Source organism: Macaca nemestrina, chromosome 11, assembly GCF_043159975.1.
Source record: "Macaca nemestrina isolate mMacNem1 chromosome 11, mMacNem.hap1, whole genome shotgun sequence".
NCBI lineage: Eukaryota > Metazoa > Chordata > Mammalia > Primates > Cercopithecidae > Macaca > Macaca nemestrina.
This window is the reverse complement of record NC_092135.1, coordinates 407,067-434,567: the sequence shown is the minus strand read 5'-3', so window position 1 is coordinate 434,567 and position 27,501 is coordinate 407,067. Positions and strand designations below refer to the sequence as shown.

General features: G+C 52.8%; 2 protein-coding genes across 2 annotated transcripts in view; one reads left to right on the top strand and one right to left on the bottom strand.

Moving 5' to 3' along the window:
* Positions 1 to 287: 287 nt before the first annotated feature.
* Positions 288 to 10,953, top strand: LOC105464155 (serine protease 40). Its single transcript, XM_011711818.2, has 5 exons — positions 288 to 451; positions 1,120 to 1,306; positions 4,098 to 4,372; positions 6,351 to 6,526; positions 9,813 to 10,953. The coding sequence occupies exons 1-5, from the start codon at positions 328 to 330 to the stop codon at positions 10,125 to 10,127; spliced, it is 1,077 nt and encodes a 358-aa protein (XP_011710120.2). The 5' UTR covers positions 288 to 327; the 3' UTR covers positions 10,128 to 10,953.
* A 911-nt stretch (positions 10,954 to 11,864) lies between these two features.
* Positions 11,865 to 27,501, bottom strand: part of LOC105464156 (cryptic protein) — a 41,177-nt gene continuing 25,540 nt past the window's right edge. Inside the window, 9 exon segments of the mRNA XM_024787466.2 lie at positions 11,865 to 12,021; positions 17,697 to 17,883; positions 19,727 to 20,194; positions 20,196 to 20,359; positions 24,753 to 24,862; positions 24,995 to 25,109; positions 25,778 to 25,951; positions 26,046 to 26,095; positions 26,402 to 26,811. Coding sequence (XP_024643234.2) covers positions 20,144 to 20,194; positions 20,196 to 20,359; positions 24,753 to 24,862; positions 24,995 to 25,109; positions 25,778 to 25,951; positions 26,046 to 26,095; positions 26,402 to 26,424 — 687 coding nt within the window. The 5' untranslated portion in view covers positions 26,425 to 26,811 and the 3' untranslated portion in view covers positions 11,865 to 12,021; positions 17,697 to 17,883; positions 19,727 to 20,143.

The following is a 27,501-nucleotide window of genomic DNA, read 5'->3' as shown; positions in this document are numbered from 1 at the left end:
GGAGTGGGTTAAACTCGGAAATCAAGCTGGAAATGCTTGATGACATGATGTAAGCACTCGCCCTCTCACCATTACTGTGTATTTCTGCGCTTGGGCCATAGTTGCCTTCGTGTCTCCTCTGCACAGTGGAGTCCCTGGAGGGAGGGGCCCTGTGACGCTCTGGGGGTTCCCAGTGACCCCTGCCTCCCACGAGCCCGGGCTCCCCACACCCGCCCGCCTGGGATCCGGTCCCAGCACCCCGATGGCCGCGGGCGGTTTCCCGGAGCCCCGCGGTTGGCCACGCGCCGCGCTCTCCGCCCCGTTGGGGACGCCCAGGCCACCGGCCGGATGAGGGACGCGGGGGCAGAGCGCTCAGGCCGGGGCCGGCGGGGACCCTGCGCGCTGGCCGCCGCGATCCTCTGGCCGCTCCTCCTGCTGCTGCGCTTCCCGTCCGCCTCGTCCCTCTCTGCAGGTGAGCGGGCGGGGGTGGTCCGGACGGAGCGAGGAGCGGAGGTCGCCTGCCTCTCGTGGCCCTGCCCTGCCGCCCGACGCGGACACCCGCCCGGAAGGCCCGGCCGGGCAGGTCTGGCTCCCGGGCCCTGGGAGGAAGGCGCCTTGGAAGGAGCGGAGAGGATGGGGCTCCCGCGCTGGCCCTGCCGGGCTGGATCTCAGGCCTCTGCAGTCCAGCGCCCCACACACCCTCATTTCCAGGATGGGGAAATGCTACTGCAGACAGGACTGTGGCCGGAGTGTCTCTGGTTCGCTTCAGTCTGGGGGCGCACTGGGCCGGGAAGGGAGGGCACAGCCGCTTAGGGGCCGCGCGGTGGAGCGGTGCATCCCTTCTGCAGCCTCTGCGCCAACACACACGGCATGAAGCCTGGGAGAAGCCGGGCCCGGTGCTCACCCCCCAGCCCCACCGGCCGTCGCCCCTGACAGGGGGCCTTGGGCTGTGTGTTCCCAGGTCATCCAGGTGGTGCTGTCCCATGGGCCGCGTGGCTTCACCCTGAGCCTTGGACATGTCCCTCCTGTGAAGTGAGAGGAGGGGCACGGCGGCCCCGGGTCCTGTTGATCCTGACATTTGGGGGCACCAGGGGCTGGCGTCCTTCATGCAGGCACCTCATTGCTGGGCTGTCTCCACAGTGTGTGGGAAGACCAGATTCAGCGGGAATTCCTCCGGGAGGCCCACCGGGAAGATCTTCGGAGGCCAGAGGGCGGAACCTGAGCGGTGGCCATGGCAGGCCAGTCTACTCTATCTCGGCAGGCACATCTGCGGAGCTGCCCTCATCGACAGCAACTGGGTGGCCTCTGCTGCTCACTGCTTCCAAAGGTGCATCTTCCCTCAAGGCCCTGCTGTGGGAGGGCACTCGAGAGGGAAGCCTGAAGTGAGGGTGCAGCCTTTTCTTTGTAGGCTTTGTTCTGGGACAGTTTGCTGCCCCCGGGTGTCCTGCCTTTGACCCAGCAGTGCCCTGTGCCTGGAATGCTGTCCCTGCCCATCAGACTGCTCCAGTCTCCTGACCAAGTGTGTGGCATCTCCCAGGCAAAGGATCCTACCTCATCTCTCACTCTGGGGTTGGGCATCCCCCCCCCCGCCCACCCCCCCCCCCCCCGCCCACCCCCCCCCGCCCACCCCCCCCCCGCCCACCACCACCGCCCCCCCCCCCCCCCCCCCCCGCCACTCCACCCCACATTGGTCAACCTGCTAAGATGGTGTGCTTGTCTCATTACACGCACATGACTTTGAAACAGCTAAATGGAGCCGGGTGTGATGGCTCACACCTGTAATCCTAGTACTTCGGGAGGCTGAGGTGGGAGGATTGTATGAGTCCGGGAATTCCAGATCAGCCTGGGCAACATAGTGACACCTCATCGCTACAAAAATTACAAAATTTAGCCAGGCCTGGTGGTGTGCGCCTGTACTCCCAGCTACTCGGGAGAATCACTTGAGCCTGGGAGGCCAAGGCTGCAGTGACTGTGATCACACCATTGCACCCCACCCCAGGCGACACGATGAGACCCTGTCTGAAAATAAGTAAATAATTAAAAGTAAAAATAAATAAATAGTTAAGGCCTGTCACGGTGGCTCACACCTGTAATCCCAGCACTTTAGGAGGCCAAGGCGGGTGGATTGCTTGAGCCCAAGAGTTCAAGACCAGCCTGGGCAACATGGCAAAACTCCATCTCTACTAAAAATAAAAAATCAGCCAAATATGACGGGGCATGCCTGTGGTCCCTGCTACTGAGGAGGCTGAGGCAGGAGGATCACCTGAGCCCAGGGAGGTTGAGGCTGCAGTGAAATGTGGTTGTGCCACTGCATTCCAGCCTGGGCCACAAAGCCAGATCTTGTCTCAAAAATAAAATAGGCCGGGCGCGGTGGCTCAAGCCTGTAATCCCAGCACTTTGGGAGGCCGAGGCGGGCGGATCACAAGGTCAGGAGATCGAGACCACAGTGAAACCCCGTCTCTACTAAAAATACAAAAAATTAGCCGGGCGCGGTGGCGGGCGCCTGTAGTCCCAGCTACTCAGGAGGCTGAGGCAGGAGAATGGCGGGAACCCGGGAGGTGGAGCTTGCAGTGAGCTGAGATCGCGCCACTGCACTCCAGCCTGGGCAACAGCGTGAGACTCCGTCTCAAAAAAAATAAAAATAAAAAAATAAAAAAATAAAAAATAAAATAGAACAAAATAAAATAAATAGCTAAATGAAAATTAATCCACTCTAATTGGGATTATCAATAAATAGAGGAAAACAGACTTTATTTCTAAAGGGAACCACCTCCAGCCCACTCTCCATCTGCTGTAAACTTTAGGAATCAAAATCCTGATGTTCCAGTCAATGTGAGCTTTGGTTTCTGCATCTTGCCCAGCTCTAGGCCATCCACACAATCTCAGTGGGCCTCGGTTTTTCTTGTGTAAGTGGTAGTGGGTGTGCAGCATCCCAGGTCACACACACTTGACACACGCTTCAGGTGATGAGACAGAGTGACAGTTCCAGGGCTTCCCAGGGCCAGGCATGCATAGTCGAGTGCCTGGCCCCTTCCAGCCAGGGCTCATTGCAGGCTGTCCAGGGAACACTTGCCGAAGGCTCCCCTACGTCCTGGCTACCCACACATGCTGGCACATTATGTCCAGCCAGGGGGGTTTTGTCACTTCTGGAGAATTATGTGCCACCGTCCCCACAGACGAGAGTGAAAGATGAAACAGACGGCCTCTGTCCCAGGAGGTGTGAGGCAGAGAGGGTCAGCAGACTGAGTTACTCCTCCAGTGCTTCCTGGGCTTGCTGTGTGCTCTGAGGGAGTCGGGGAGGATGTCAAATTCTGAGCCAGGAAGCCAGAGCTTTGGACATAGCTGGCTGTAGCATCCTCCTCAGATCCCACTCATTTATTCAGCACCCGCGGGTGCCAGGCCTCAAGTCAGGCCCGTTGTGCGGTGCACAGAGATGCAAGCCCCACCCTGAGGCTTCTCATCCTGTCAGGAAAGTGAGGCACAAGCCCAGGACCATGGTAGACCCTGCGCCAGACAGCGGCTCGGAGCAGGAGAGGCCTTTGGGGAGGTGGATGCAGGCATGTGGGGGGAGGAGGACCATACAGCCAGGACCTGTGGGTTGGAAAGTCACTTGTTTTCTGGAAACAAGTTCAGTTCCATGAACTCCTCCATGTGCTCCACCAATACCTGCTGAGTTCCCGTCACCAGGTGGGGCAGCCTTGGAGATGGTGGTGCACGAGGACTGGGGAGAAGGGGGTGGAGCATACTGGCTAGGGAAATAGGGTCTTCGAGAATTACTGTAGGTCATGGGGCCTCAGGAGGGTTCTGGTCAGAGCTAGGAATGAGCCAAGTCTCTTCTCTTCTGAAATGAAGGGGTGACGTAATGCACCCCCAGTGTTTTCTGCACTAAGATTCTTGACTCCTTTGAGTCTGGGGCATGCTGAGAAAGCCACAGGAATCATCCCTGGCCAAGTGTCCCAAAGGCCTCTAAGCTCTTGTCAAGACCAAAGCAGGGCTCTCTGACATGAGGAAGGGAGGAGAGAGTAACCCCAGAGTGATGGTGGGGTCTGGGTGCCTGCCAGGTGGGCAGCTGGGGTGAGGGTGCCGGCCCAGCACTCAGAGGAGCCTCCCCACAACAGGTCCACTAACCCATCTGATTACCGGATCCTACTTGGGTACAACCAGCTAAGCCATCCCACAGAGCACAGCCGGCAGATGACGGTGAACAGGATCATGGTGCACGCTGACTATAACAAGTGGCACCGCATGGGGAGTGACATCACCCTGCTGCAACTGCACCGTCCTGTGGAATTCAGCTCCCACATCCTCCCCGCCTGCCTTCCGGAACCCACCACGTCGTTGGCCCCTGACAGCTCCTGCTGGATATCTGGTTGGGGAATGGTCACCGAGGATGGTGAGCAGTGCAGTCAAGTGGCCTGAGCATCTCCCGCTTTTGGAGGCAGGCACTTGGGCTCTTTGACTCTGAGCCATTCAGGGTTCCCTGGTTCTGAATGTTACTGACTCCACCCTGACCACAAGGGCCTGCTGCGGTCTGACCTCCTCCAGGGCCTCACCAAGCGCCCTGGAGCTTCCATGGCGGTGGAAGGTGCTGGGCATCAGTAGCAAGTAAGAGTAGGCCTGCGGGTGCCGTGGCTCACGCCTGTAATCTCAGCATTTTGGGAGACCGAGGTGGGCAGATTACGAGGTCAAGAGATCAAGACCATCCTGGTCAATATGGTGAAACCCTATCTCTACTTAAAAAAAAAAAAAAAACTATATATATATATATATACACACACACACACACATATATATATATACACACACACACACAAAAATTAACTGGGCATGGTGGCGGGTGCCTGTAATCCCAGCTTCTGGGAAGGCTGAGGCAGGAGAATCGCTTGAACCAGGGAGGCAGAGGTTGCAGTGAGCCGAGATCGCACCACCGCACTCCAGCTGGGCAACAGAGCAAGACTGTCTCAAAAACAAAAAAGAGAGAGCAGGTCTGTCCTCGGCCCAGGTGTTTATGTCTGAAGAACACTCACCTCTGTGGATGTGAACCTCGCTGCTCGCCTGGCATATTTGTCATATATTTGTATATTTGTAGACTGAGAGGGAAGAAATGTTAGGTAAAGACTCCAGCAAAAGAACAAATACTTTTGATTTAGGAAAATATAGTGATGAGTGCAAAACAGTGGAATGGCAATTTGGAATTATTTGTGGGGTCATCATCTGGCAGACTATCTCAGAGGAGGCGTTTAAGACAGGCATTCCATGAGCAGGCCAGAGCTGGCCTCCCTGCCCTTGCCGCTGAATGTCAGTCACTCGGCCCTAGTCATGAGAGCAGCTGGTCCTCCAAAGACAGCCTCCTGGGACTGTCGTTCTCCAACTTTTTTTTTTTTTTGAGATGGAGTCTCGCTCTTGTTGCCCAGGCTGGAGTGCAATGGCATGATCTTGGCTCATCACAACCCCCACCTCCCCGGTTCAAGCGATTCTCCTCCTCATCCTCCTGAGTAGCTAGGAATACAGGCATGAGCCACCACACCTGGCTAATTTTGTGTTTTTAGTAGAGATGGGGTATCTCCATGTTGGTCAGGCTGGCTTCGAATTCCCAGCCTCAGGTGATCCACCCGTCTCGGCCTCCCAGGGACTGTCATTCTCTAAGAATCAAGGCAGAGAAGATTCTCCAGGTGGGAGAGGAGGAGTTAGGGCCTGGGGAAGTCATCAGTTAGTTGGAGCAGCTTCCGAGCAGAGAGCCATTGACCTTGATGAGAGATCTGGGCTCCAGTCATCCTTCTCTCTCCACACACCAGCAGCCCCCAAGGACCCATGAGGCCCACACAGGGCAGGCATTGTGCAGGGGTGGGCCCCTGTCATCAGGCTTTGCCCACATGGGGACCCCAGGCCAGATCTGGGGGTGACAGCTGGAACCACAGCCCAAGTGTCCCCAGACCAGTTGCTCCTTGAGGAAGGGCGTGTCTGATTTGTCACACTGCTCAAGCCTGCCCGGCACCTGCTAGGTATGCCACCAGCCGGGCTGCCACTCCAACTGCCACCCTCCCTGCCTCCAGCTCTGCCTCCTCTTAGCAGCCAGAGGGCTTGTTTTTGATGCATAAGACCCTTCTATTGTGTCCCAGTGTGCTTGGAATGACACCTCCAACACCACATCCTGGCTAGGAGGGCCCCCGCTCTGGGCCCCGAGGCGGCTGCGCCTCACCCTTCACCCCACGCCTGCTCCCTTGCAGCCACATTGGCCTCCGTCCTGGCTCGTCTTACTGCAGGCCCTTCCCCTTTGCCTGTCCCCTCGTCTTGGTGGTGCCCTCCCTGGGTGAGCGGGCTGGGAAGGGAGGGCTTCCCTCTGGCTGCACATCTGACACCTCCTCCCACAGTCTTCCTGCCTGAGCCCTTCCAGCTTCAGGAGGCAGAGGTCGGTGTCATGGAAAATAGTGTCTGCGGATCCTTTTTCCAGCCCCAGTACCCCGGCCAGCCAAGCAGCAGTGACTACACCATCCACGAGGACATGCTGTGCGCTGGGGACCTCATAACAGGAAAGGCCATCTGCCGGGTGAGTGGGCTCAATCTCTCTCGCCTGTGCTGTCCCGGGCCTCTGCCACAGGGTCTCCTCTGGACCCTGCCCCAGCCCTGACTTCTTCCCGAGCCCAGCCAAGCCTGAGGTGTCAGAGCCAGGACAGAAACCCCCCAAAAGCACTGGCCCATCCGTTTTATTTGTATCTTTTAAGAAGCGTTGTTGGCCGGGTAAACAGTGGCTCACATGTGTAATCCCAGCACTTTGGGAGGCTGAGGCGGGTGGATCACCCGAGGTCAGGAGTTCGAGACCAGCCTGACCAACATGGTGAAACCCCATCTCTACTAAAAATACAAAAATCAGCCAAGCATGGTGGCGTGTGCCTATAGTCCCAGTTACTCGGGGGGCTGAGGCAGGAGAATCGCTTGAACCCGGGAGGCGGCGGTTGCAGTGAGCCGAGATCGTTCCACTGCACTCTAGCCTGGGTGATGGAGTAAGACTCCGTCTCAAAAAAAAAAAAAAAAAAAAAAAAAACCTTGTTGAAGCACACCATGCACAGGGAAGGGCATAAGTACAAGTGTCCTGCGGAGGAATTTTCAGAGACTGACCACTCATGTACCTGGCACCCATGGGTTTTATCCGTGCCTCATTCCTGACGCTAACCCTGCCTGCTTTCTAAAGCACCATGGCTTCATGTGGGGACTTTTAGCTGAGTGAAGCCGTATGGTATGCAAGCTTTTGCCTGGTCCGCTTAGTCAATGTTGTGTCTGTGGGCTGCATCCATCTGGTGTGCAGTCGGTATTGTTCATTTTTATTGCCGTATGCTATTCCACTGTGCAAAGACACTGCAATTTACTTATCCATTCTAGTGCGCGTGGCATTTGGGTGGTTCTCATTTGAGGTTGTTGCAAATAGAATTTCTGTGGACCTCCTGGTGTACGCGTTTCAGAGCACGCAGGTTCCCATTCTGGTTATCAGTCACCCTGGCAATGGAATTGCCTTGCCATGAGATACTCACATGTTCATCTCTCGTTGATCATCTGAGAAACTCTGCAACCTGGTTGTACCAATTTTCATTCCCACCAGCTGGTGAGTGATAGTTCAGGTTGCTGCCAGTCCTTCAAATTGTCTTGCCATTTTCGTATGAACTCTTGTGTGTGGTTTTTAATGTGCATTTCTCCAGTGACTAGTGAAGATAAGCCCTTTGTCATATGTTTATTGCCTCTTTTGTAAAGTGTCCGTGCAAGTTTTTTGCCAACTATGGGATTGTCTGCCTTTCATTTGGAATCACAGGAGCTCTTTGTCTATTGTGGACGTGAGCCCATTATTGGATATGTTCATATATTACGAATGTCTTTTCCCACTGTGTGTAATCTTTCCATTTTATAGTGGGGGACTGAGGCCCAGAGAGGAAGTGAAGCATCCTCTCCGTCTTTTTTTTTTTTGATACAGGGCCCAGGCTGGAGTGCAGTGGCACAATCTCGGCTCACTGCAACCTCTGCCTCCCAGATTCAAGTGATTCTCCTGCCTCAGCTTCCTGAGTAACTGGGATGCATGACCATGCCCGGCTAATTTTTATATTTTTAGTAGAGATGGGGTTTCATCATCTTGGCTGGGCTGGTCTCGAACTCCTGACCTCAAGTGGTCTGCCTGCCTCAGCCTCCCAAAAGTGCTGGGATTACAGGCGTGAGCCACCGTGCCCGGCCTCCTCTCCCTCTCTTGCACCTCCCTCTGTTTCTTTCTCTCTCTTTGGTCACCCCATGGTGCAGAAACATTCTTTGATGACTCCCATCATAAAATGCCCTACAGGCACCCTCCCTGCTCCCCACAACCTCCTCCCACTCCACCCGTCCCAGCAGGGCTCACCCCAGGGTGCTTGCCTGTGCCCTCTCGCTTCCTGGGCTCTGTCCTCACCACAGCTATGCCATCAGGCATTGGTGCAGCATCCCCCATCAGACACTGCGGGCGGCCCCTCCTGCTCTCTGCTGTCCTCCTTGGAGCGGCCTCCTCAGCCTCCTGACACCCACAGCCCACTGTGTACCACTGGGCTGATTCCCTTGCCTTGCCCATTTCCTTTGACAGAGAGAAAAGGTCAGCTATGGCAAGTCCTGTCTGTTGACCATTTCCTGCCAGCCTCTGCCATCCCTTCTCCTGCAGTTGTGTCCTGATGGGGCTCAGGCCAGAACCATCCTATCAGACAGAATCTGCACCAGGTCCCCTGGGTTCCCTGCCCACTGACGAGGCTGTGGGCTGGCACATTCAGGCCTTGCCCCTCCTTCCTGTGTTGGCTCAGAGCAGCTCTAGGATTAGAGCAGCCCTTCTGGGGTCCTTCCAGGTCGCCCCCGTCCACACACCACGTCTGTGATGTCTGTTCATGTGGAATGTCCCTCGGGGCCTCCTGGGCGCTGTCTGCACAAGAGGCTTGGTCTTGTTGATGGCACACATGGCAGGAGGATGCTTGTTTCCTTGGGATTCCCTTTTTGGCCTATGGGATGGGGGTGCCCTGCCCAGGATGTCAGGGACTTCCCCGTTTGGGGGCTCTGCCACACTCACAATCCCCCGCGCTCACCTGGGAGCCCCTGGCACTTGCCCTACCCCCAGGCTGGGCACAGGCAGCACCTCTTTTCCCCTCAGCACATCCCACAGCCTGGCATTTTCTGAAAAGCTCAACTAAGAAATGGAGGGAACACTAGAGACCTTAATAAGTCAAGGACAACTGGATTCGGGACTAGATTTAATCCCAGCACCTTGGGGGCCAAGGTGGGAGGATCACTTGATACCAGGAGTTCAAGATCAGCTGGTAACATGGCACGATCTCCATCTCCATTTCAATTTTTAAAAAAAAAGCTTAAAAAAGAACAAAATACTGGTGGGATGCAGTGCTGGGCTAAGGATTCAGGCCAAGGCGCAGCCAGCCCTCCAGGCTGGGACCCAGCCACCCCGGAGACCACAGGCGGCGCCTTCTCCCCATTCGGGTCAGGAGGGCTAGGCCTGGATGTCCATCTCCTAGAATCCCCCTGCTTATTCTCATGGGTCTGTGACTGCCAGCCTGAAGGCTCTGCCCAGGGTCTCCTTGGGAGCTTTGTGGAGTGGGGCTCCAGAGCCCCGTCTTCGAGATTTTGATCCAGGAGGTCTGTCCTGGGTCTGGGCTTCTAACATCGCCCAGGTGACTGATGAGCGCCACTCACTCAGACAGTGGGGACACCTGCCGCACACCTTGCTTCCCACACTCCATCCTGGAGAAGCGTAAGGCCCCCTCCTGCCCCGAACAATGCGTGTTCCTCCCTGTCTTGGTCCCCACCACCCATGTCCTCTCTGTTCTCAGGGAGACTCCGGGGGTCCCCTCGTCTGCCTGTTAAATGGCACCTGGTTCCTGATGGGGCTGTCTAGTTGGAGCCTCAACTGCCGCTCACCCATCGGCCCCAGCGTCTTCACCAGGCTCTCCTACTTCACCAACTGGATTAGCCAGAAGAAGAGGGAGAGTCCCCCTCTGGATCCTGCCTTGGCTCCTCCTCAGGAGATGCCCCCAGCCCTGGACAGCATGACCTCTCAGGGTACCGTCTATAAACCTGGGCTCTGCGCAGCCCTTCCGGCTGCTCACACCCTCCTCCTGCTGCTGATTCTGCTGGGGAGCCTGTGAAGGGCCGGGGCCCCTGGCCTCCTAACCACAAGTGTGCCCACCTCAGGCCGGCCTCCTTGCTGAGCTCTGCATGTTCCTGACGTGTTTCCATCTCTGGGCTCTCCTGTCCACCCAAGGCCACCCCTGCCCCAGGCCTGACAAAATAAAAACCACCCAAGAAGCTTCTTGCTCTGGTTTCTGGCCCACCAGAGCCATCTCCCACATTCCACTGTGTCTCCAGCTCCTCAGGGAGGGCAGGTCTCCCTCCTCCCTGGACAGGGATATGGGAGCCAAGTCACTCTCCTTGGGAAGTTGGGTCGCGCAGACTCAGACTCCGTTCCTGTCCTCCAGGGCATGCAGTCTTCCAGAAAAATGGCGCCAGGGCCTCCCCACATGGAAGCAGCCGCCTGTCCTCCCGGAGCTAGGTGCTGTGCGCCGGTCAGGGATGAAGTCGTATCTTCCAGGCACACAGGTCACAGAGGCTCTCCTCGACAGCTTGCGAGTAAACTGTGAAGGGGGCTGAGGTCTTGGGTCAGCCGTCCCAGAGTTCTGTCCCAGGGGTCAGCTCTCAGCTGACTGCCCCCTCTACTCACAGCCCTGCCCTCTCCCTGCCTCCGGAAACCCAGCCCCCACCCCTGTGGCTTGCTCCAGCTTGTAGGGGTTGCGGCTTGGCTGACCCAGGACTTGCTGGTCCAGCACTGAGCCCATAACCCAGACTCTGAGTTGCCCCTGCAAGCCTGTCTGAGTCAGGTTTGCATCCCAATGAGTCAGCAGGACTCTCGCAGGGCCTCACACCACAGCTCTCCCCCAACCCCCAACCTGAACTCACAATGAAAAGGGGGCAGCCGGCCGGGCGCAGTGGCTCACACCTGTAATCCCAGCACTTTGGGAGGCCGAGGCAGGCGGATCACGAGGTCAGGAGATTGAGACCATCTTTGCTAAAATGGTGAAACCTCATCTCTACTAAAAATACAAAAAATTAGCCGGGCTTGGTGGCGGGTGCCTGCAGTCCCAGCTGCTCAGGAGGCTGAGGCAGGAGAATCGCTTGAACCTGGGAGGTAGAGGTTGCAGTGAGCCAAGATCATGCCACTGCACTCCGGCCTGGGCGACAGAGCAAGACTCCATTTAAAAAAAAAGAATAAATGAGGGTTCTGTGAATGAGAGGCAGAGAGGCCTTGGTGGTGATCACAAGGGTGCATTGCCTTACAATAATTTATTAAGAGCTATCTTTGTTTTGGATTCTTTTCTACATATTTGCTTCATTTTATGTAAAAATAGTTTTAAATGGCCGGGCGCGGTGGTTCAAGCCTGTAATCCCAGCACTTTGGGAGGCCAAGATGGGCGGATCACGAGGTCAGGAGATCGAGACCATCCTGGCTAACACGGTGAAACCCCGTCTCTACTAAAAAATACAAAAAATTAGCTGGGCATGGTGGCAGGCGCCTGTAGTCCCAGCTACTCGGGAGGCTGAGGCAGGAGAATGACGTGAACCCGGGAGGCGGAGCTTGCAGTGAGCCGAGATCGCGCCACTGCACTCCAGCCTGGGTGACAGAGCGAGACTCCATCTCAAAAAAAAAAAAAAAAAAAAAAAGTTTCAAACAACTCGTAATTATTGTTGTATATAAAAACTTACAACATAAAATGCAAAAAAATCACCAAAGCAAATTAGAAATCTATACCATTAGTAAACTAAAAACTAAATATCACCAAAGCTAATTCTAAATCTATCCCATTCGAAAACCAAATCACTAAATTAGCTGATTTGAGAGACAGGTGTTCAGGGAGGAGCTGCGTGGCAGTTGCTGTCCTTCAGCCAAGCGTCTGATTGAAGCTTCAGCTCCTCTGAGGCTCGGCCTTTGACCCTCTGGTCACGGTCAGGTCACAGTCACAGCCTTTGCAGGGTGAATCCCAGAATCTGCAACACAAATGCAGGTGCTAGAGTCACTGGGGAGGCACAGATGTGGCTGGAGGAACCTCAGGCTGTGTGTGGCATGTCAGCCTTGGGCCCTGACATCCAGGCATCAAGGCCACAGGACGCTGAGGCCTTTTTTCGCCTCAGTGCTGAGGGTGTGGGCCGTTGCACACAGAGGCAGTTTAACCTGGGCGTTCAGCTGGGCAGCTTGTAGCTGACTGGTCCCCTGGACAGTGAAACAGATGCCGAAGGAAGAGAAGTCCCCAAGACTCTGGGATGAAAATCAGAGTCCCACACACCTGGGCTGGGTGAGGAGCCGATTAGCCTCAGGTCTCGTGGAACAGGCTGGAAGAGGCAACCTTTCCTGCCACTCCTCCACTCAATACAACCATGTCATGAGATCTTCATGTTAAAGATGAATAGCTCCTGGCCAGGAGCGGTGGCTCATGCCTACAATTCCAACACTTGGGAAGGACGAGGCAGGAGGCTTGCTTGACACCTGGAGTTTGAGACAAGCCTGAGCAACACGACAAGATCTCATTGCTACAAAATATACAACTAAAAAAAGTGGCCAGGCTTGGCGGCTCATGCTCGTAATCCTAGCACTTTGGGAAGCTGAGGTGGGTGGATCATTTGAGCCCAGGAGTTGGAGACCAACTTGGCCAACATGGTGAAATCCTATCTTTACTATAATAAAAATACAGAAATTAGCCAGCCATGGTGGTGTGCGCCTGTAATCCCAGCTTCTCCGGAGCCTGAGGCAGGAGAATCCCTTGAGCCCAGGAGTCTGAGGCTGCAGTGAGGTGTGGTCACGCCACTGCACTCCAGCCTGGGTGACAGAGCAAGACCCCGTCTCCTAAACAAGAAAAGTTTCCTGGAGCTCTTTTTTTGTCCCCTAATGATAATTTTTCTTTCTATAAACACAACCACCAAACTTTCAATTTTAAAAACATATGCACTGGTAAGAAAAACATAGTTCTATGATTAACAGTATGTTCCAACATGAAAATGTTACAGAAGATACTGCTTTTTAAATGTGAAAAATCGACCTATATTGATTTTTATTCATTTACAAAATTGGGAAACAGGTAAAAGGAACATAAGTAATGTCTTAGTCTGTTTGGGCTGCTATAATAAAATGCCATAGGCTGGATGGCTTGTAAAGAACAGAAATGGCCGGCCGTGGTGGCTCATGCCTGTAATCCCAGCACTTTGGGAGGCCGAACCAGCTGGATCACAAGGTCAGGAGTTCAAGACTAACTTGGCCAACATAGTGAAACCCTGTCTCTACCAACAACATAAAAATTTGCCAGGCGTGGTGGCGGGCGCCTGTAGTCCCAGCTACTTGGGAGGCTGAGGCAGGAGAATGGTGTGAACCCGGGAGGCAGAGCTTGCAGTGAGCCAAGACTGCGCCACTGCACTCCAGCCTGGGCGACAGAGCGAGACTCTGTCTAAAAAACGAGAAACAGAAAAACCAGAAATTTGGTTCTCACAGTTCTGGAGACGTGAAGTCTAATTTCAAGGTGCTGGCCGACTTGGTGTCTGGTGAGGACCCACTTCCATAGATTATGCCTTCTGGCTGTGTCCTCACTTGGCAAAAGGGGTGAGGGGGTCTCTGTGGGGCAAACAATTCTATTTAAACACAATGTATTTCACACATATACATGAGCCAGAAGGAAACTCAAACCAGGGGTCTGTTTGAGGTTTTGTTTTGTTTTGTTTGAATGGAGTCTCACTCTGTCGCCCAGGCTGGAGTGCAGTGTGGTCAATCTCTGCTCACTGCAACCTCCACCTTCCAGATTCAAGTGATTCTTCTGCCTCAGTCTCCTGAGTAGCTGGGATTACAGGCATGTGCCACCACACCCAGTTAATGTTTGTATTTTTAGTAGAGATGGGGTTTCACCATGTTGGTCAGTCTGGTCTTGAACTCCTGACCTCGTAATCCACCCACCTCAGCCTCCCAAAGTGCTGGGATTACAGGAGTGAGTGCCACCGCGCCTGGCCATCTGTGCTTTTATTTATTCATGTATCTGAGACAGAGTCTCATTCTGTCTCCCAGGCTGGAGTGCAGTGGTGTGATCGGGGCTCCCTGCAGCCTCTACTTCCTGGGCTCAAGTGATCCTCCCTCTTCAGCCTCCCGAGTAGCTGGAACCACAGGCGCACACCACAACGCCTGGCTAATTTTTTAAAACTTTTTTGTAGTAAGGAATCTCATGTTGCCAGGCTAGTCTCGAACTCCTGGGCTCAAGTGATTCCCCTGCCTTGGCCCCTCAAAATGCTGAGATTACAGGGGTGACCCACTGTGCCTGGCCTCATTTTATATTTATATTTACTCAAAATGACACCCTTGATAGGTTTCCTTGCAAAGGTGTGCAGAGCACGGCAAGAATTTCAACGGGTAGACTGGGCGGACTCAGGAGGGGAGTGGCACCTCCTCCTGCATCCCCTGCGGAGCTTTTCTCAGCCTGGGCCTCCGAGGGCAGGAAGAGGGCCGTGTGCGATCCTGACACTCTAAAGAGCTCCTCATGTATTACAGTGTTTCTTGTTCACCACACAGGAATGGCCGGCAGGAGTGAAAGAGACAAGGCTTTCCACAGGAGAAAGGCATTTCCTATTCTTGGCAACATTGTTTAAAGCCAAGTACTAGACCCCAAACGGTGAAACTTGGAGGAAGATTCCCCCAGCTCTGCCTGCTGGGCTGCTTTTCCCTGAGGCTCTCAGCAGCGCTGGGTGGATGCAGCTGCACCGGGGTCTGACTGCAGAAGGCAGGAGCCCTGTCCTGCATTGAAGCTATTGAGATCCTGGAAGGGCTGAGGTCGCCTGTAATACCAGTGGGAATGAGGGAGGGGCAGGAGTGATGCTGCAGTGGGGGAAGTTTCTTTTGTTAAAAAAAATATATTGGCCGGGCGCGGTGGCTCAAGCCTGTAATCCCAGCACTTTGGGAGGCCGAGACGGGCGGATCACAAGGTCAGGAGATCGAGACCATCCTGGCTAACACGGTGAAACCCCGTCTCTACTAAAAAATACAAAAACCTAGCCTGGCGAGGTGGCCGGCACCTGTAGTCCCAGCTACTCGGGAGGCTGAGGCAGGAGAATGGCGTGAACCCGGGAGGCGGAGCTTACAGTGAGCTGAGATCCAGCCACTGCACTCCAGTCTGCTGGGCAACAAAGCGAGACTCTGTCTCAACAACAACAACAACAACAACAACAAAAATATATATATATAATTTAATTTTAACTTAAAAATTTTTGAGACAGGGTCTTGCTGTGTAGCCTGGGCTGGAATGCAGCAGTGCCATCATACTATAGTTCACCGCAGCCTCTACCTCCAGGGCTCAGTGGTCCTCCCGCCTCAGCCTCCCGAAGTGTGGGGATGACAGGGGTGAGCCACTATACCTGGCTGGAAGTTTTCATTTGATGCTAGAAGTGTCTGAGGGAGCAAAGACTCTGGGATGACTGAAGTCTCAGGCCTGGCAAGCACCCCACACAGGGAGACTCAGGAACAAGGATTAAAATGATAATTGACGTCAAACTTGTAGTGGAGGTTTACAGTCTCTCCTAGACAGCAGAGAACGTGCCTGGGGGTTGGAATCAAGGAACTGAACTGCAGCCCCCTGGTTTCCCGTTCGCTGGCTTCGGGACCTGCTGGATTCTCCCACCTCCTCAAGCCTGGGTTTCCGCATATGTCAAACAAAGACCATAAAAGTGGCTTTTCTTTCATCGTGATCTATCACGTGCCATGAAGGAAAAATACAAAGGTCTGCCTGGAGGTGAGATTTATTATTAAATGAAGTCATTGATTCAGTGACGGATTCAGAAGCAGGGTGTGTCTGTTTAGAACCCAGTGAGCGTTTTCTGGGTGGTGATGAGATTGCCCCTAGGTTTAGTGAGGTGCCCTTGGCAGAGAGTAAACCTCAGAGGCAGCAGCAGGCTGCGGAGCACAATGCTGGGTCCGAGCAGATGCCGGTTACTCACCATCCTCGTCTTGGCTCTGGGCCGTGCCCCGCCAACGAGACAGAAAGTCACCCCACTAGCATCGCTGTAGCTTCAGCAAGGACAACCCAGGAGCAAGGCCTCAGTGACTCTTAGTCCGTGGTGGTTCTAATGGCGTGAACAGCTCTTATTTGTTTTTAATGGGTGTTTTATTGTTATTTAGGTAGGACAAGAATGCACACATGGAAATGATGAAAAGATAGTCTGTTATATTCACAGGGCAAGAGGACAGGCCATTCCACATCACACAGGGCCACATGGAGAGGCACCAGGGTCGGTCCGGAAGCAAAGGGAGCAAGGGGAAAATGTACCAGGCAACTAGGGACAGCCCCTGTGCCCTGGAGTCTGCAGAAATGGCTCACTAGCCAACCCTACACTATCTGCCCCTGCCTCCTTCCCACAGAAGTCACAGTACAGGCTCCTGCCCACGGTGCCCGCTCCCTCTGCCTCCCAGCCCACCCTGGGGCTGCCCCATGTGGCCCTGCAAGACACCCCTCCTGTTTCTAAGTGAGTACACACACTTTTTCCTCCTTATCATTTCCAGGTCTGTATTTTTTTTTTTTTTTTGAGGCAGAGTCTTCCTCTGTCGCCCAGGCTGGAGTGCAGTGGCACGATCTCGGCTCACTGCAAGCTCCGCCTCCCGGGTTCCCGCCATTCTCCTCCCTCGGCCTCCCGAGTAGCTGGGACTACAGGCGTCCGCCACCACGCCCGGCTAATTTTTTGTATTTTTAGCAGAGACGGGGTTTCACTGTGTTAGCCAGGATGCTCTCCATCTCCTGACCTCGTGATCCGCCCGCCTCGGCCTCCCAAAGTGCTGGGATTATAGGCGTGAGCCACCGCGCCCGGCCCATGTCTGCATTCTTACCTTACCTGATTAAAACGAATCTCATTTGAAAACGAACTGATTCAGCAAATAAATCACTCATGTCAACAAACTGGTAACATTCTCACATATATAGTGCCAAAGTTGAGCTGTTTCAGGTAATTAACATAATTTGTATAAGGATTAGAAATATCTCTACAGTAGATCTCATTTCAGATTTAATGTCAATAAATTTGTTGGAGAAGCCGTGAATTAGGATGCAACTCCATTTGTCAAATCATGGTTGCATCACAACTGTAGGTTTGAGTACAGATAGACGATCTGATAAAAATAAACAAACACATATAGGCTCTATGGAATAAAGAGTATTGTATATTTTGTTATTACTTGTGAATTCTGTGCTATAATGTACTTTATATCAGTAAAACTTAAAGTGATATCAGCCGGCCGCAGTGGCTCACGCCTGTAATCCCAGCACTTCAGGAGGCCAAGGCGGGTGGATCAAAGGTCAGGAGATCAAGACCATCCTGGCTAACACGGTGAAACCCCGTCTCTACTAAAAATACAAAAAAATTAGCTGGGCGTGATAGCGGGCGCCTGTAGTCCCAGCTACTCAGGAGGCTGAGGCAGGAGAATGGCATGAACACGGGGGGCGGAGCTTGCAGTGAGTCGAGATCGTGCCACTGCACTCCAGCCTGGGCAACAGAGTGAGACTCTGTATCAAAAAAGAAGAAAAAAAAAAGTTATATCAGCATACTGATGCACCTTTTTTGTTTCTGGAGAGCCACTTCTTACACACTGAGCAGCACGTCCTTCCCCGTGGGAGTGCTGCAGACATTTCCCAGCCCAGTTCTCCACTCACTTGGCAGCATTCGGCTTCTGGGGATCCAGCTAGCTCTGTGGCCACAAACTTCCATAGCACTGTGCCGGTTCCCAAGGGGTCCAGGAGCTGGCCAGATCAGTGGGAGTCGAGCAGCTGTAACCGTGAGAGACACAGCCCCTTGTTTTCCTTTCCCCATAACAGACAGTCCAAGTGAGAGGAGAAGTACCTGTGCATAGAAAGCTTATCAAACTTAATTTTAAATACTCAAAACTGAATTCCACGGAAAAGTCACTCCCAGAAACTCTTGCTGGTGTGACGTATGGCTGTACGTGCCAGAGTGGCTTTGCAGACAACGGAAACTGGGAAAGTATCCAGAGGCTGCTTCTGAATGCTCACAGCAAGAAAAGACCATTTGGTTCTAGGCTAGAGCGGGGAAATTGTGATGTGGCTGAAAGGAACAAGAGCGCCCCTCAGCTGGCAGGCATGCGCTGGGGCTCTGAAGTGAAACTCGGACATAGGAATGGGCTGAACATACCAGCCCTGTGCTGGTGTAAGTCCTTATGCATCCCCTGCATCTCCTCCCAGTACCCCGGCGAGTGGCTCCCTCGGAGAAGGCATGTGAGGACAGATTTTGCTCTTCTGGGATGTGTGGGGGATGACTGAGCCAGGGCTAAGCTGGCAAGTAAAGTGCAGCTTCTACAAACACTGCAGAATGGACACAGCTGGGGACTGCTCTGGGAAGGGAGGTGCCCTCCCTGCATCTGGGTGAGCAAACCCAGGGCTGTGAACAGGCTCTTCCCAGCAAGGGGTGCTGGCAGATAGTGGCCTGGGGGATGTCTCTATTTGTCCTCCTCAACCGCAGGGGACAGATAAGATCTGGGACACATTTATATGACGCTAACAGCCATGAGCCCAGCATTGCTCTTTTCTCTCCTGAGAAGTTTCTCCTTTTTAACTGTCTCCCTGGACGCCTGGGCTGTGAAAAGAAAATGCCTTTTATCCTCAAATTCTCCTTGTCTTTTCAGGGCTAGGAAGGTAAAGGCTTTTCAATTAGTAGACAGATAAATGGTGACTCTGACTTTCTTGCCTATAATCAAGAATCATTTCACTGGAAGGATCCTTTCTAGTATTCTAGTACAGAAATCCATACAGCCTGATTTCTAATTTTCTAATTAAAACGTTTTTATACCCTAGATATTCATACTAATATTGAACAGTTCTGGTTTCCTTTTAACCACAACTGTGACCTCTCAGTTCCATTTCCTAAGTGCACCTACTGAAAATAAAGCAGTGTCTTTTTTGCCTGGCAATGTTGTAAAAAATAGGCATTCTGTAAACACAAATTTTATGAATAGCATATACATATTCATCAAGCTCTTAGGATAATTTGCAAAGTTTATCACTTGTTTATTCCTACAATAAAATGAAATAAAAGGCACTGCTCAGAATGCACTTGAAACTACCTTAAGACAACTTTGGTTATATATATATATGTATTTTTTTGTCACTTTGTTGCCCCAGGCTGGAGTGCAGTGCCACAATCTCGGCTCACTGCAAGCTCCGTCTCCTGGGTTCACACCATTCTCCTGCCTCAGCCTCCCGAGTACCCCGGACTACAGGCGTCCGCCACCACGCCCGGTTAATTTTTTTTCTTTTTTTTTGTATTTTTAGTGGAGATGGAGTTTCACCGTGTTAGCCAGGATGGTCTCGAGCTCCTGACCTCGCGATCCGCCCACCTCGGTCTCCCAAAGTGGTGAGATTACAGGCGTGAGCCCGGCCTCAAAACATATTAATGCCTAGAAATATTTATGTCTTAAAACTTGAATAATTATTTTTCTCATGAACCAGTGAACTCCAAGCCAGCCCTCTAATGAAGTTCTACTCTATTTTTATTTAACACTCATTTGAATGTTACGTTAAATTTGTATTTTCATAGCCACTAGTTGAAAAGACTGAAAATGCCAATAAACTCATTGACAATATAAAACGTAAAAGTAATTGTGTCACGGCAGGCTCGTGAACTACCGTGCATTTTAAAAGCTGAAGCGCTCAATGCAAGTGTCCTTTACCTGAGGTGCTCGCTCATTCCGCATGGCCAAGCCGGGCTGTGGAAGTGGCCTGAGAAGCGGCGCTGAGGAGACGGAGGAGGCTGCCTGGGGCTCTGTAGGCTGAACTCTGCCTGCCTCGCCTTGCGGTGGGTTCCGCAGCAGACGCGCCCCCCTTAAGGGAGATGTTGTGAAAGGAAGGTGCTAACTGTCGGGGGAAGGAGGCGGTGCCAGGCTTTCCGGCTCCAGCTTTGGTTCCTTCTCGCTGTTGTCCTGCTATCTCTACCTACAGGTCCCAGCCGTGCTGGGGACACACGGATCTGGATCTGGAGACCAGATCCAAGGATCTGGAGCCAAAGGCGCTTTCATGAAAATGTTTATTATCCCGTAAAAATATCCACCCAGTGCTTCAGCTTACGGTAAACTAAACACACCTATTATTTACAACAGTGAAAATGAAAGGCGATGCCCAGGTCCCGGCCTTCCGCAGGGGGCGCCGCTCCCGCTGCAGGACGGAAGGCACGAGGGACCGAGGGTGCGCGGGCGCGTCCGGGCGCAGGAGGTGGTGCAGGAGCGCGCAGGGCAGCAGGAGCAGCAGGCTGGGCGCGCCCCCGGCGCCGCGCCCTGGAGCGTGGGAGGCCAGGAAGTCTTTGGGGTCTGGAAAAAAAAGACGAACCGGAGATGTATGAATACAGCGTTGCGGCTCGGTTTGAGGGCGTGCAGTAGAAACGCCTGCTCCCTGCTTTCCGCAGGCCCTTTTCTCCTAAGCCCTCACTAGGCTCCACCCCTGGGCCGCGCTGTAGGGCGAGGTGTGCGGGGGCTGGTACCTGCCGGCTGCACGGAGGGTTTCCTCTAAGTGTGTGTAGAACTCAGAGCGCTGAAGGAGAATTACAGTACTGTTTTTAAAGGGGAACGAAGAACAGCCCTTCCGTCTTTCTCATTTGGCCTATGACCTTTCAGGGAGTCCCGCTCCAGGTCATTGAGCGATTGGGCAAATAGACCCGATTTAAAACAGTGCTGTAGTATATAAATCAGCTCACCTCCATCTGCTGCAACAAAGGTTCCACTTTTCCCCAAGTGAGTGCTCGAAATATTTCTTTGACGAGGGACAGCTGATGGAGCAGGAGGGTGCAGCCACTCAAAGGCTGGTTGCTGTTCTGAGGAGGCCTAGCCCTGTGAGTGCCCTCGCGCCCGATGGGACTCACCTGCTGCTCCCCTTGTCCACATCGCTGGTCACAGGAGGCCATGCCTGAACGCCTAGTCCCTGTCTCCCCTCCCCACCCCTCACGGCAGGCCTCATTCATGCTGAACCCTCAGGGTCCCTGAGCCTTGGTCTCTATGTAGCTGGGACCCCAGTCCAGAACAGTGGAATGGGAATCTCTGGAGTGGTGGGGCTGGGCAGGGTCTTGGCTAATGCCCTGGGTGGTGATTGCCATGTGAAGTGGACAACCTTGCAGGCATGGCAGCCAACACCACTAGAACATTCTCACAAGTGAGTTCAGGCCTGGCTTGGAGTGGGGTCAGGCTGGTGGAAGAGCATGGCCAACTACAGGGACCCTCTCCCCGGGGCAACTGAACAAAGGCCAGCCACCTCCCCACCCGCTGACCAGGTCTGCCCCACCCTCTACTATACCTCCAGGAGATGCCCTCTGGACTTGGGAACCTGGCATGAGTATGAAACTGGAAATTAACAAGGAATGATGCAGACCAGCGCCTGCAGCAAGAACCACTCTACACCTGTCCACAGGTAGGCTGTGGTGGCATTGGCCAGGTCAGGCTCACTCCAGGCTTGGGTGCCACCTCCCCATAGCACCCCACCTTGGGAGAGAGGGTTGTTCCAGGGGTGCTGGAATCCCCAAACAGGAATACTAACATCTAGGTTCAGATGAGGCTCCAGAGAAGGTTATGCTAAGACAGGCGCTCACAGCATGTGAAGCTATTCAGGTGGGAAAGGGGTCAGCAGTACTGGGTCTGTGCTGGCCTTCCTCTGATAGAAGGAAACAGGAGGGCTGGACACAGGGTGCATGCTTACAGACTCAGAGCCAGCTGGACCTGCGAGAGCCATTCCAATGGCATCCCAGAGGTCTGTAGACTGGGTCTGGCCCACGGATGTTTGTTTGCTTGTTAGTTGGTTGGTTGGTGGGTTTTTGCCAGAATTGCATTTTTAAAAATTAGTTTGCAGCAGTGAGGTGAGTCCTGACCTGGCCCTGTCTCACTTCTATGTTACCTGTCCATCTCTGAAGACACCTGACTTGGCTACATCACCGTGACATCGTGTAGACTCTAAATTTTAGAGTCTATGGAATTAAATTGTCTCTTGATACTTGTGAAAACTGATACTTGATGCTGTAGGGCCACAGTAGAAAGAGCCACCCCCTCAGACTAACAAGGAGATCCTGGCTAGCTCAGGAGTGGGGAAAGGTCCCTGCTAGATGGAAGCTTTTCATTCTTGGACCCGCAGAGCATCGGTCAGAGCAATGAGTGCTCTTGGAGATCCCCAGAGAGAGAGTCCCTGCAGGAGACAGGGGGCCACGTTTTGTAGCAACATTCTATCTTCCACATATTCTTCGAAACCATCCTAATCTCGCATTAAAGGATTTAAAACATTTACTTACCTATTACTGTGCTGTTGGCTTTGGACCATGACCAAACTTTCTATATTCTATACAACACTATAAAAAATATCTTCATGTGTTTCATATTTATTATTTCTTTTCTTTTTAAGAGAGAGGATCTTGCTCTGTCACCCAGGTTGGAGTGCAGTCATAGTTCACTGTAACCTCACACTCCTAGGCTCAAGTGATCCTTCTGCCTCTCAGCCTCCCAAGTAGTTGGGACCACAGGTGCTCGTCACCACACCTGGCTAATTTTAAAAATTTTTTGTAGAGACAGGTCTTGCTATATTGCCCAGGCTGTTCTCAAACTCCTGGCCTCAAGCAATCCTCCCACATAAGCCTCCCAGAGTTCTGGGATTATAGGCATGAGCCATTGTACCCAGTCATATTGATAATTACTCTTATAGAAAGAGAACAAGAATGGGCCAGGCATGGTGGCTCATGCCTGTAATCCCAGCACTTTGGGAGGCCGAGGTGGGTGGATCACGAGGTAAGGAGATCAAAACCATCCTGGCTAAGATGGTTAAACCCCGTCTCTACTAAAAATTAAAAAAATTAAAAAATTAACCAGGTGTGGTGGCAGGCACATGTAGTCCCAGCTACTCAGGAAGCTGAGGCAGAATGGTGTGAACCCCGGAGGCGGAGCCTGTGGTGAGCCGAGATCGTGCCACTGCACTCTAGCCTGGGCGACAGAGCGAGACTCCATCTCAAAAAAAAAAAAAAAAAAAAAAAAAGTACAAGAATGGCACAAGGTTAAGAATCAGAATCAGACCCTTTTTACTATCTGTAGGAGTTGATCTGTCTGTGTCTCAGCTTCCCCAAATGTAAAAGGTGTACCTACTTCATTGGCTTTCGTAAGAGTTAAATGGGATAATGGGTATATAAAGTGCCTGAAATACACTGAGATCTCCTCTCCTGCTGTAACACCCAGAAGAGCTTGCCCTACTGCAATGGCACCTGCTACGGAGGATGTTCCATCTATCATCGCCCTTGTGAACTTGAAGTCATCATAACCACCATCTGCACAGCCATCAAAGCATCACTGTAACTTGCCTCGAAGCAGGATGAATAGGTAAAAGAACACAAAGGTGTTACTACCCTCTCTGCACCTGACAGATGACTCTGAAGGATGACTGTACTATTTCGTCCAGCTTTGATGAACAGAGGCCACATTTTCAGACCCATTATCACTGTCCTTGGTAAATAGCAGTCTCAGCACTGGATGTTTCCAAGAATGTAAAATCGTGACCAGATATCCTGGAAGTCATCACAGCTAGTCCGTTCCCCACGTTCCAACCTGGGCGGTCTAATGGCAGGTGGGAACTGACTTCATCTATGAGGACCACACAAGCACCCGCTGTGATTCTGATGCCTGTCCGTGAAATCTGTGTCTTCCTTTCTTTGGGGCCTAGAGGAGCAGCTGGTGACTCAGAGGCAGAGGCCCAGCAAAAGGAGCACATATATAAGAGGGGGTGCTTTGGGAAAATGTGGGAAGTGGGGTTAGGGGCTGTGCCTGTACTAAGAGTGTTCCTTGACTGCTGGTCCTACCAGGGAGAGAAGAGAGGACAGGAAGGTGAAGGAGAGCTAAGCATGCATTAAGTGTTCTCCTCCACTGCAGGCCTCCAAGAGCAAGAGGGAAGCTGAGGGAGCCGGGTTGAAGATCTTTGGCCACTGGTACTGCCCTCCACACAGCCCTAGCAGGATGGCCTGAGGACGACAGGTGGGAAGTGGGGTTGCAGGGCTGTGCCCTTTGACAGATGGAGGTTCCCAGGGCTGACTGAAGTGGAGGGAGGGGGCAGGAGAGTGGCTCAGGGGCCTTGGCCTCATCAGGCATGCCCCTGGACACTGCACCACCAGACCACTCAGGCCTGGGAGAGGGCAGAGCCAGGGTTGGGGCCGAGAGGCTGGGCCTTCACTGGCTGTGCCCTCCATTGCTAGTGTCAGCCAGTGCTCGCCAAAGAGGAGAGGCTAGAAGGCACAGGATTCCAGAAAGAAATGCCGTGCTGCCAATGCCATGCTGCCTGTGCCCCTGCTGGTCCCACAGCTGAGCAGATGGTGCTGGCCTAGTGCAGAGAAACCACCTGAGATTTACACAGCTAACCTGTCTCCCAGATTCCTCTTCAATTACCAGTTGGTCATCTCCTGAAATTCCGCTCACTGAAATGGACACGTGAGGACACTGGAAATCATTTTTAAACTCAGCAATCTGGATATGAGCAACTTCAAACCAAAATTTAATTCACTATATGATTCCCAATGAATGCGATTTTCTTCAATGATGAATCGATCTAGTTTGCTGAATGCTATGTAGCCTGGCAATGGAAGATGCACTGTGGATCGGTATGGAGGGTGAGCTGCAGTGAAGGCGCTGCAGTGAAGGCGCAGCAGTGTGTGGTGTGGTGGTGAGCTGGGGACCGAATTGCAGGGCCTCTTACCACAGCTGCCAGGCGTCTGGAGGGGGAGGCAGTGCAGGGTCCCGAAGACGCACCTGCAGAGGTGGCAGCCGCGGAGGGTCCAGGCGCCATGCTCCAGGGCACCGCATTCACTGAGAAGACCGGGACCTGCATCAATGCGGTGGCCTGCGTGCCCCTCGCCCGGCGCCCACTCCCGCGCCCCCGACCCGCACGCCCCTCGCCCGGCGCCCACTCCCGTCCTCCCCGCGCACCCCGGTGCCCACCTGCGCCTCTGGTCATGCTCGCAGTAGCGGCCGGTGAAGTGGGCCGGGCACACGCAGAAGCTGCCCAGCACGCAGGTGCCGCCGTTCCGGCAGCAGCGCGGCCTCGCGGACGCACCTGCGGGATCACCCGCGCGTCAGCCCCGCGCCCCCAGCGGCCCGTGGCCCTCCCGATTCTCCCGCAGGGACGGGGCCGAACGTGGCCGCCCCGGGGAGGCAGTAAAATCAGCTCCCCGCCAAGTGTGTTTGCTCAGGTAAACCCTGCTTGTTAGGGACATGAAACAAACGACCAGGGCTGCGGCCTGCAAACCCGGCTTGCTCTCTCCCTTCCTTTCACATGTTAACCTCTGGCAGTGGCTTCACCTGACAGTGATTAAGCACAGGCCTCCCGGGCGGGACCACCCACGGGTGTGATGACGCCAAACCTACCGGCGAGGGGCCTCCTGGGGGACGCGGTGTCTGCGATAAGCCAAGCAAGGGTCCACTGTTATCTGGGCTTGGGATACTTATTTGCAACACATTTAAATCACAGTTCTCTACATCTGCAGCAGAATAGCCATTGAAGAGCAAACACGACGTTTTGCCAGTGAAAGAATAAAACTTTTTAACACCTCACTAGGAACTGTCTCTAGCTTTATAGCTTTATAAGTGCATGATCATTTGAAGACAACAAAATGCTCTCCTTGAATTTTATCCTGAATTTATACTACATATTCTTATATCCTAAACTCTGAGTCCGCAGACTGAGATGACGCCCCGGATTTTGTGGGCAGCACCGCAACTTACCCTCTCCGAAAGCCGGGGAGTAGGGGAGGGGCTCCTCCGGCCCCCAGCCCTGGGCGCTCCCAGTCACCTCCCCGGAATGACTGGAGGTCCAGTTGAGCGGTGACTGTTGGTGCTTCTGAGTGGCAACCTTGGTGACTTCCTCTCTACGGCCGTTATGTTTCTCTCTTTGATAGCCTTTAAAAATTACCGAAAATGTGAGACTGATAATGATTGAGAAACAAATATTTTATGCAATTAAAACTGAAATTATGAATAAAATGTTTCTTACTGTTTCCCAAATTGATGATCTGTAATGCCAAACTGACCGTAAACAGAAACCTAGAATATTTAAAGAAAATCATTGAAGTTGAAAATGTCTTTAAAAGTATAAGCAGAAATTCACCTATACCTAAAAATACAATGCAATCATTATATATAAATATAAAATTATGTAAAATAATTATAATGAATAAGGCAATCATTTTGTAACTTGTAGGTTTTTGTTAATTTTGCTATGGCTTAGAGAGATTTTGAGACAGAAAGTGTACACCTCCTTTAATGAACAGTGGCTCACGCACTACGATTGATTCTGAGGCTCTCAAGACCCCCCTCTTGGCTCTAAGATCTCATGACCTCTGTCCTTACCTGGCATGGTGCCTCCAGGTCATTTTTGGTTTGAGAGTCTCCTTCTCTTAGTGCATTGAAGATCAGTTTCCAGGAAAGCTGAGTTTGAAGAGCCTCTGCATTTGAAGGTGTCTTTACTCCAGGCCCCGGGGACACAGAATGGGCGAGTACGGAAGGTGTGGATGTTCCTTTTCCTTCCTCAGCCAGGAGAAACAGGATGGTATCTCGAGTTCTACAGCCCCTGAGCTAGGGTTGGGGGTGCAGTGACAGGCAGGCCCCTCCGAGCCTGAAGGACGATCCCCTCTGAGACCTGGCTGGGGGTGGGGACTTGGGCCGACTCCCCCCAGCAGTGTTTACAGTGCTGACAGCAGCAGGAGTGACCAATCCCTGGGGTAAAACATTGGTATCCAAGGTGACGAGCCATATTCTCACTGAAAAAAAAAAAAAAAAAACCCAACATGAACAAAAAGCTTTCATAGGAAGATGGAGATTTTCTATCGCGTACTCCTTGTACTGGGAGATGGTGAAGGGCCCTGTGGGAGAGGGAGCTGCCGTGTGGGGCACAGCCTGGGGTCCCAGCTGCCCTGAATGGGGAACACAAGGATAAGGGAAAGCATGTCCCCCCTGCTTTAAGACAGTCCCCATCACTCCGCAGATAGTGCCTCTTCTCTGTGCCCAGCAAGTGGGGGAGGGGCACTGCCCCCATTTACTATAGGACCCTCTAGGGTAGGCACGATTATTATCCCCTACATGAAAAGAGAGATAGGGAGGCTTAGAGAGTTCCAATCCCTTGGCAGTTCGATCTCTGTAAAACATGCATGGCACAGATATGATGAGATACCCACAGGTATTTAAGGCAACTACAGGGAGCCCTTGGGAGCACGGGGCAACTGCAGCGCCTGCCCTTGCCAGAGGAGCCTGCTGAATCCAAACGGAACTCAAAGAGGGAGTGATTTGTGGTCTTTTCTAGCACCTTCTAAATCTGTTTTTCTAACTACGGGATTAGAGACTGAGGCCCTTTTATCAGCACTAAAGAAAACACTCTGCAACCCAGTGTTGCAAATTGTTCTGTGATTTTAATATAAAAATTTATTTCTAAAAATAGTATTCTTCCTCCAAGG

Excerpts from the sequence above, each read along its gene's own strand:
- LOC105464155 (XM_011711818.2), top strand. The coding sequence starts at position 328 with ATGAGGGACGCGGGGGCAGAGCGCTCAGGCCGGGGCCGGCGGGGACCC. Across the intron at positions 452-1,119 it reads CGCCTCGTCCCTCTCTGCAG|TGTGTGGGAAGACCAGATTC; the intron begins GTGAGCGGGCGG and ends CTGTCTCCACAG. Across the intron at positions 1,307-4,097 it reads GCTGCTCACTGCTTCCAAAG|GTCCACTAACCCATCTGATT; the intron begins GTGCATCTTCCC and ends TCCCCACAACAG.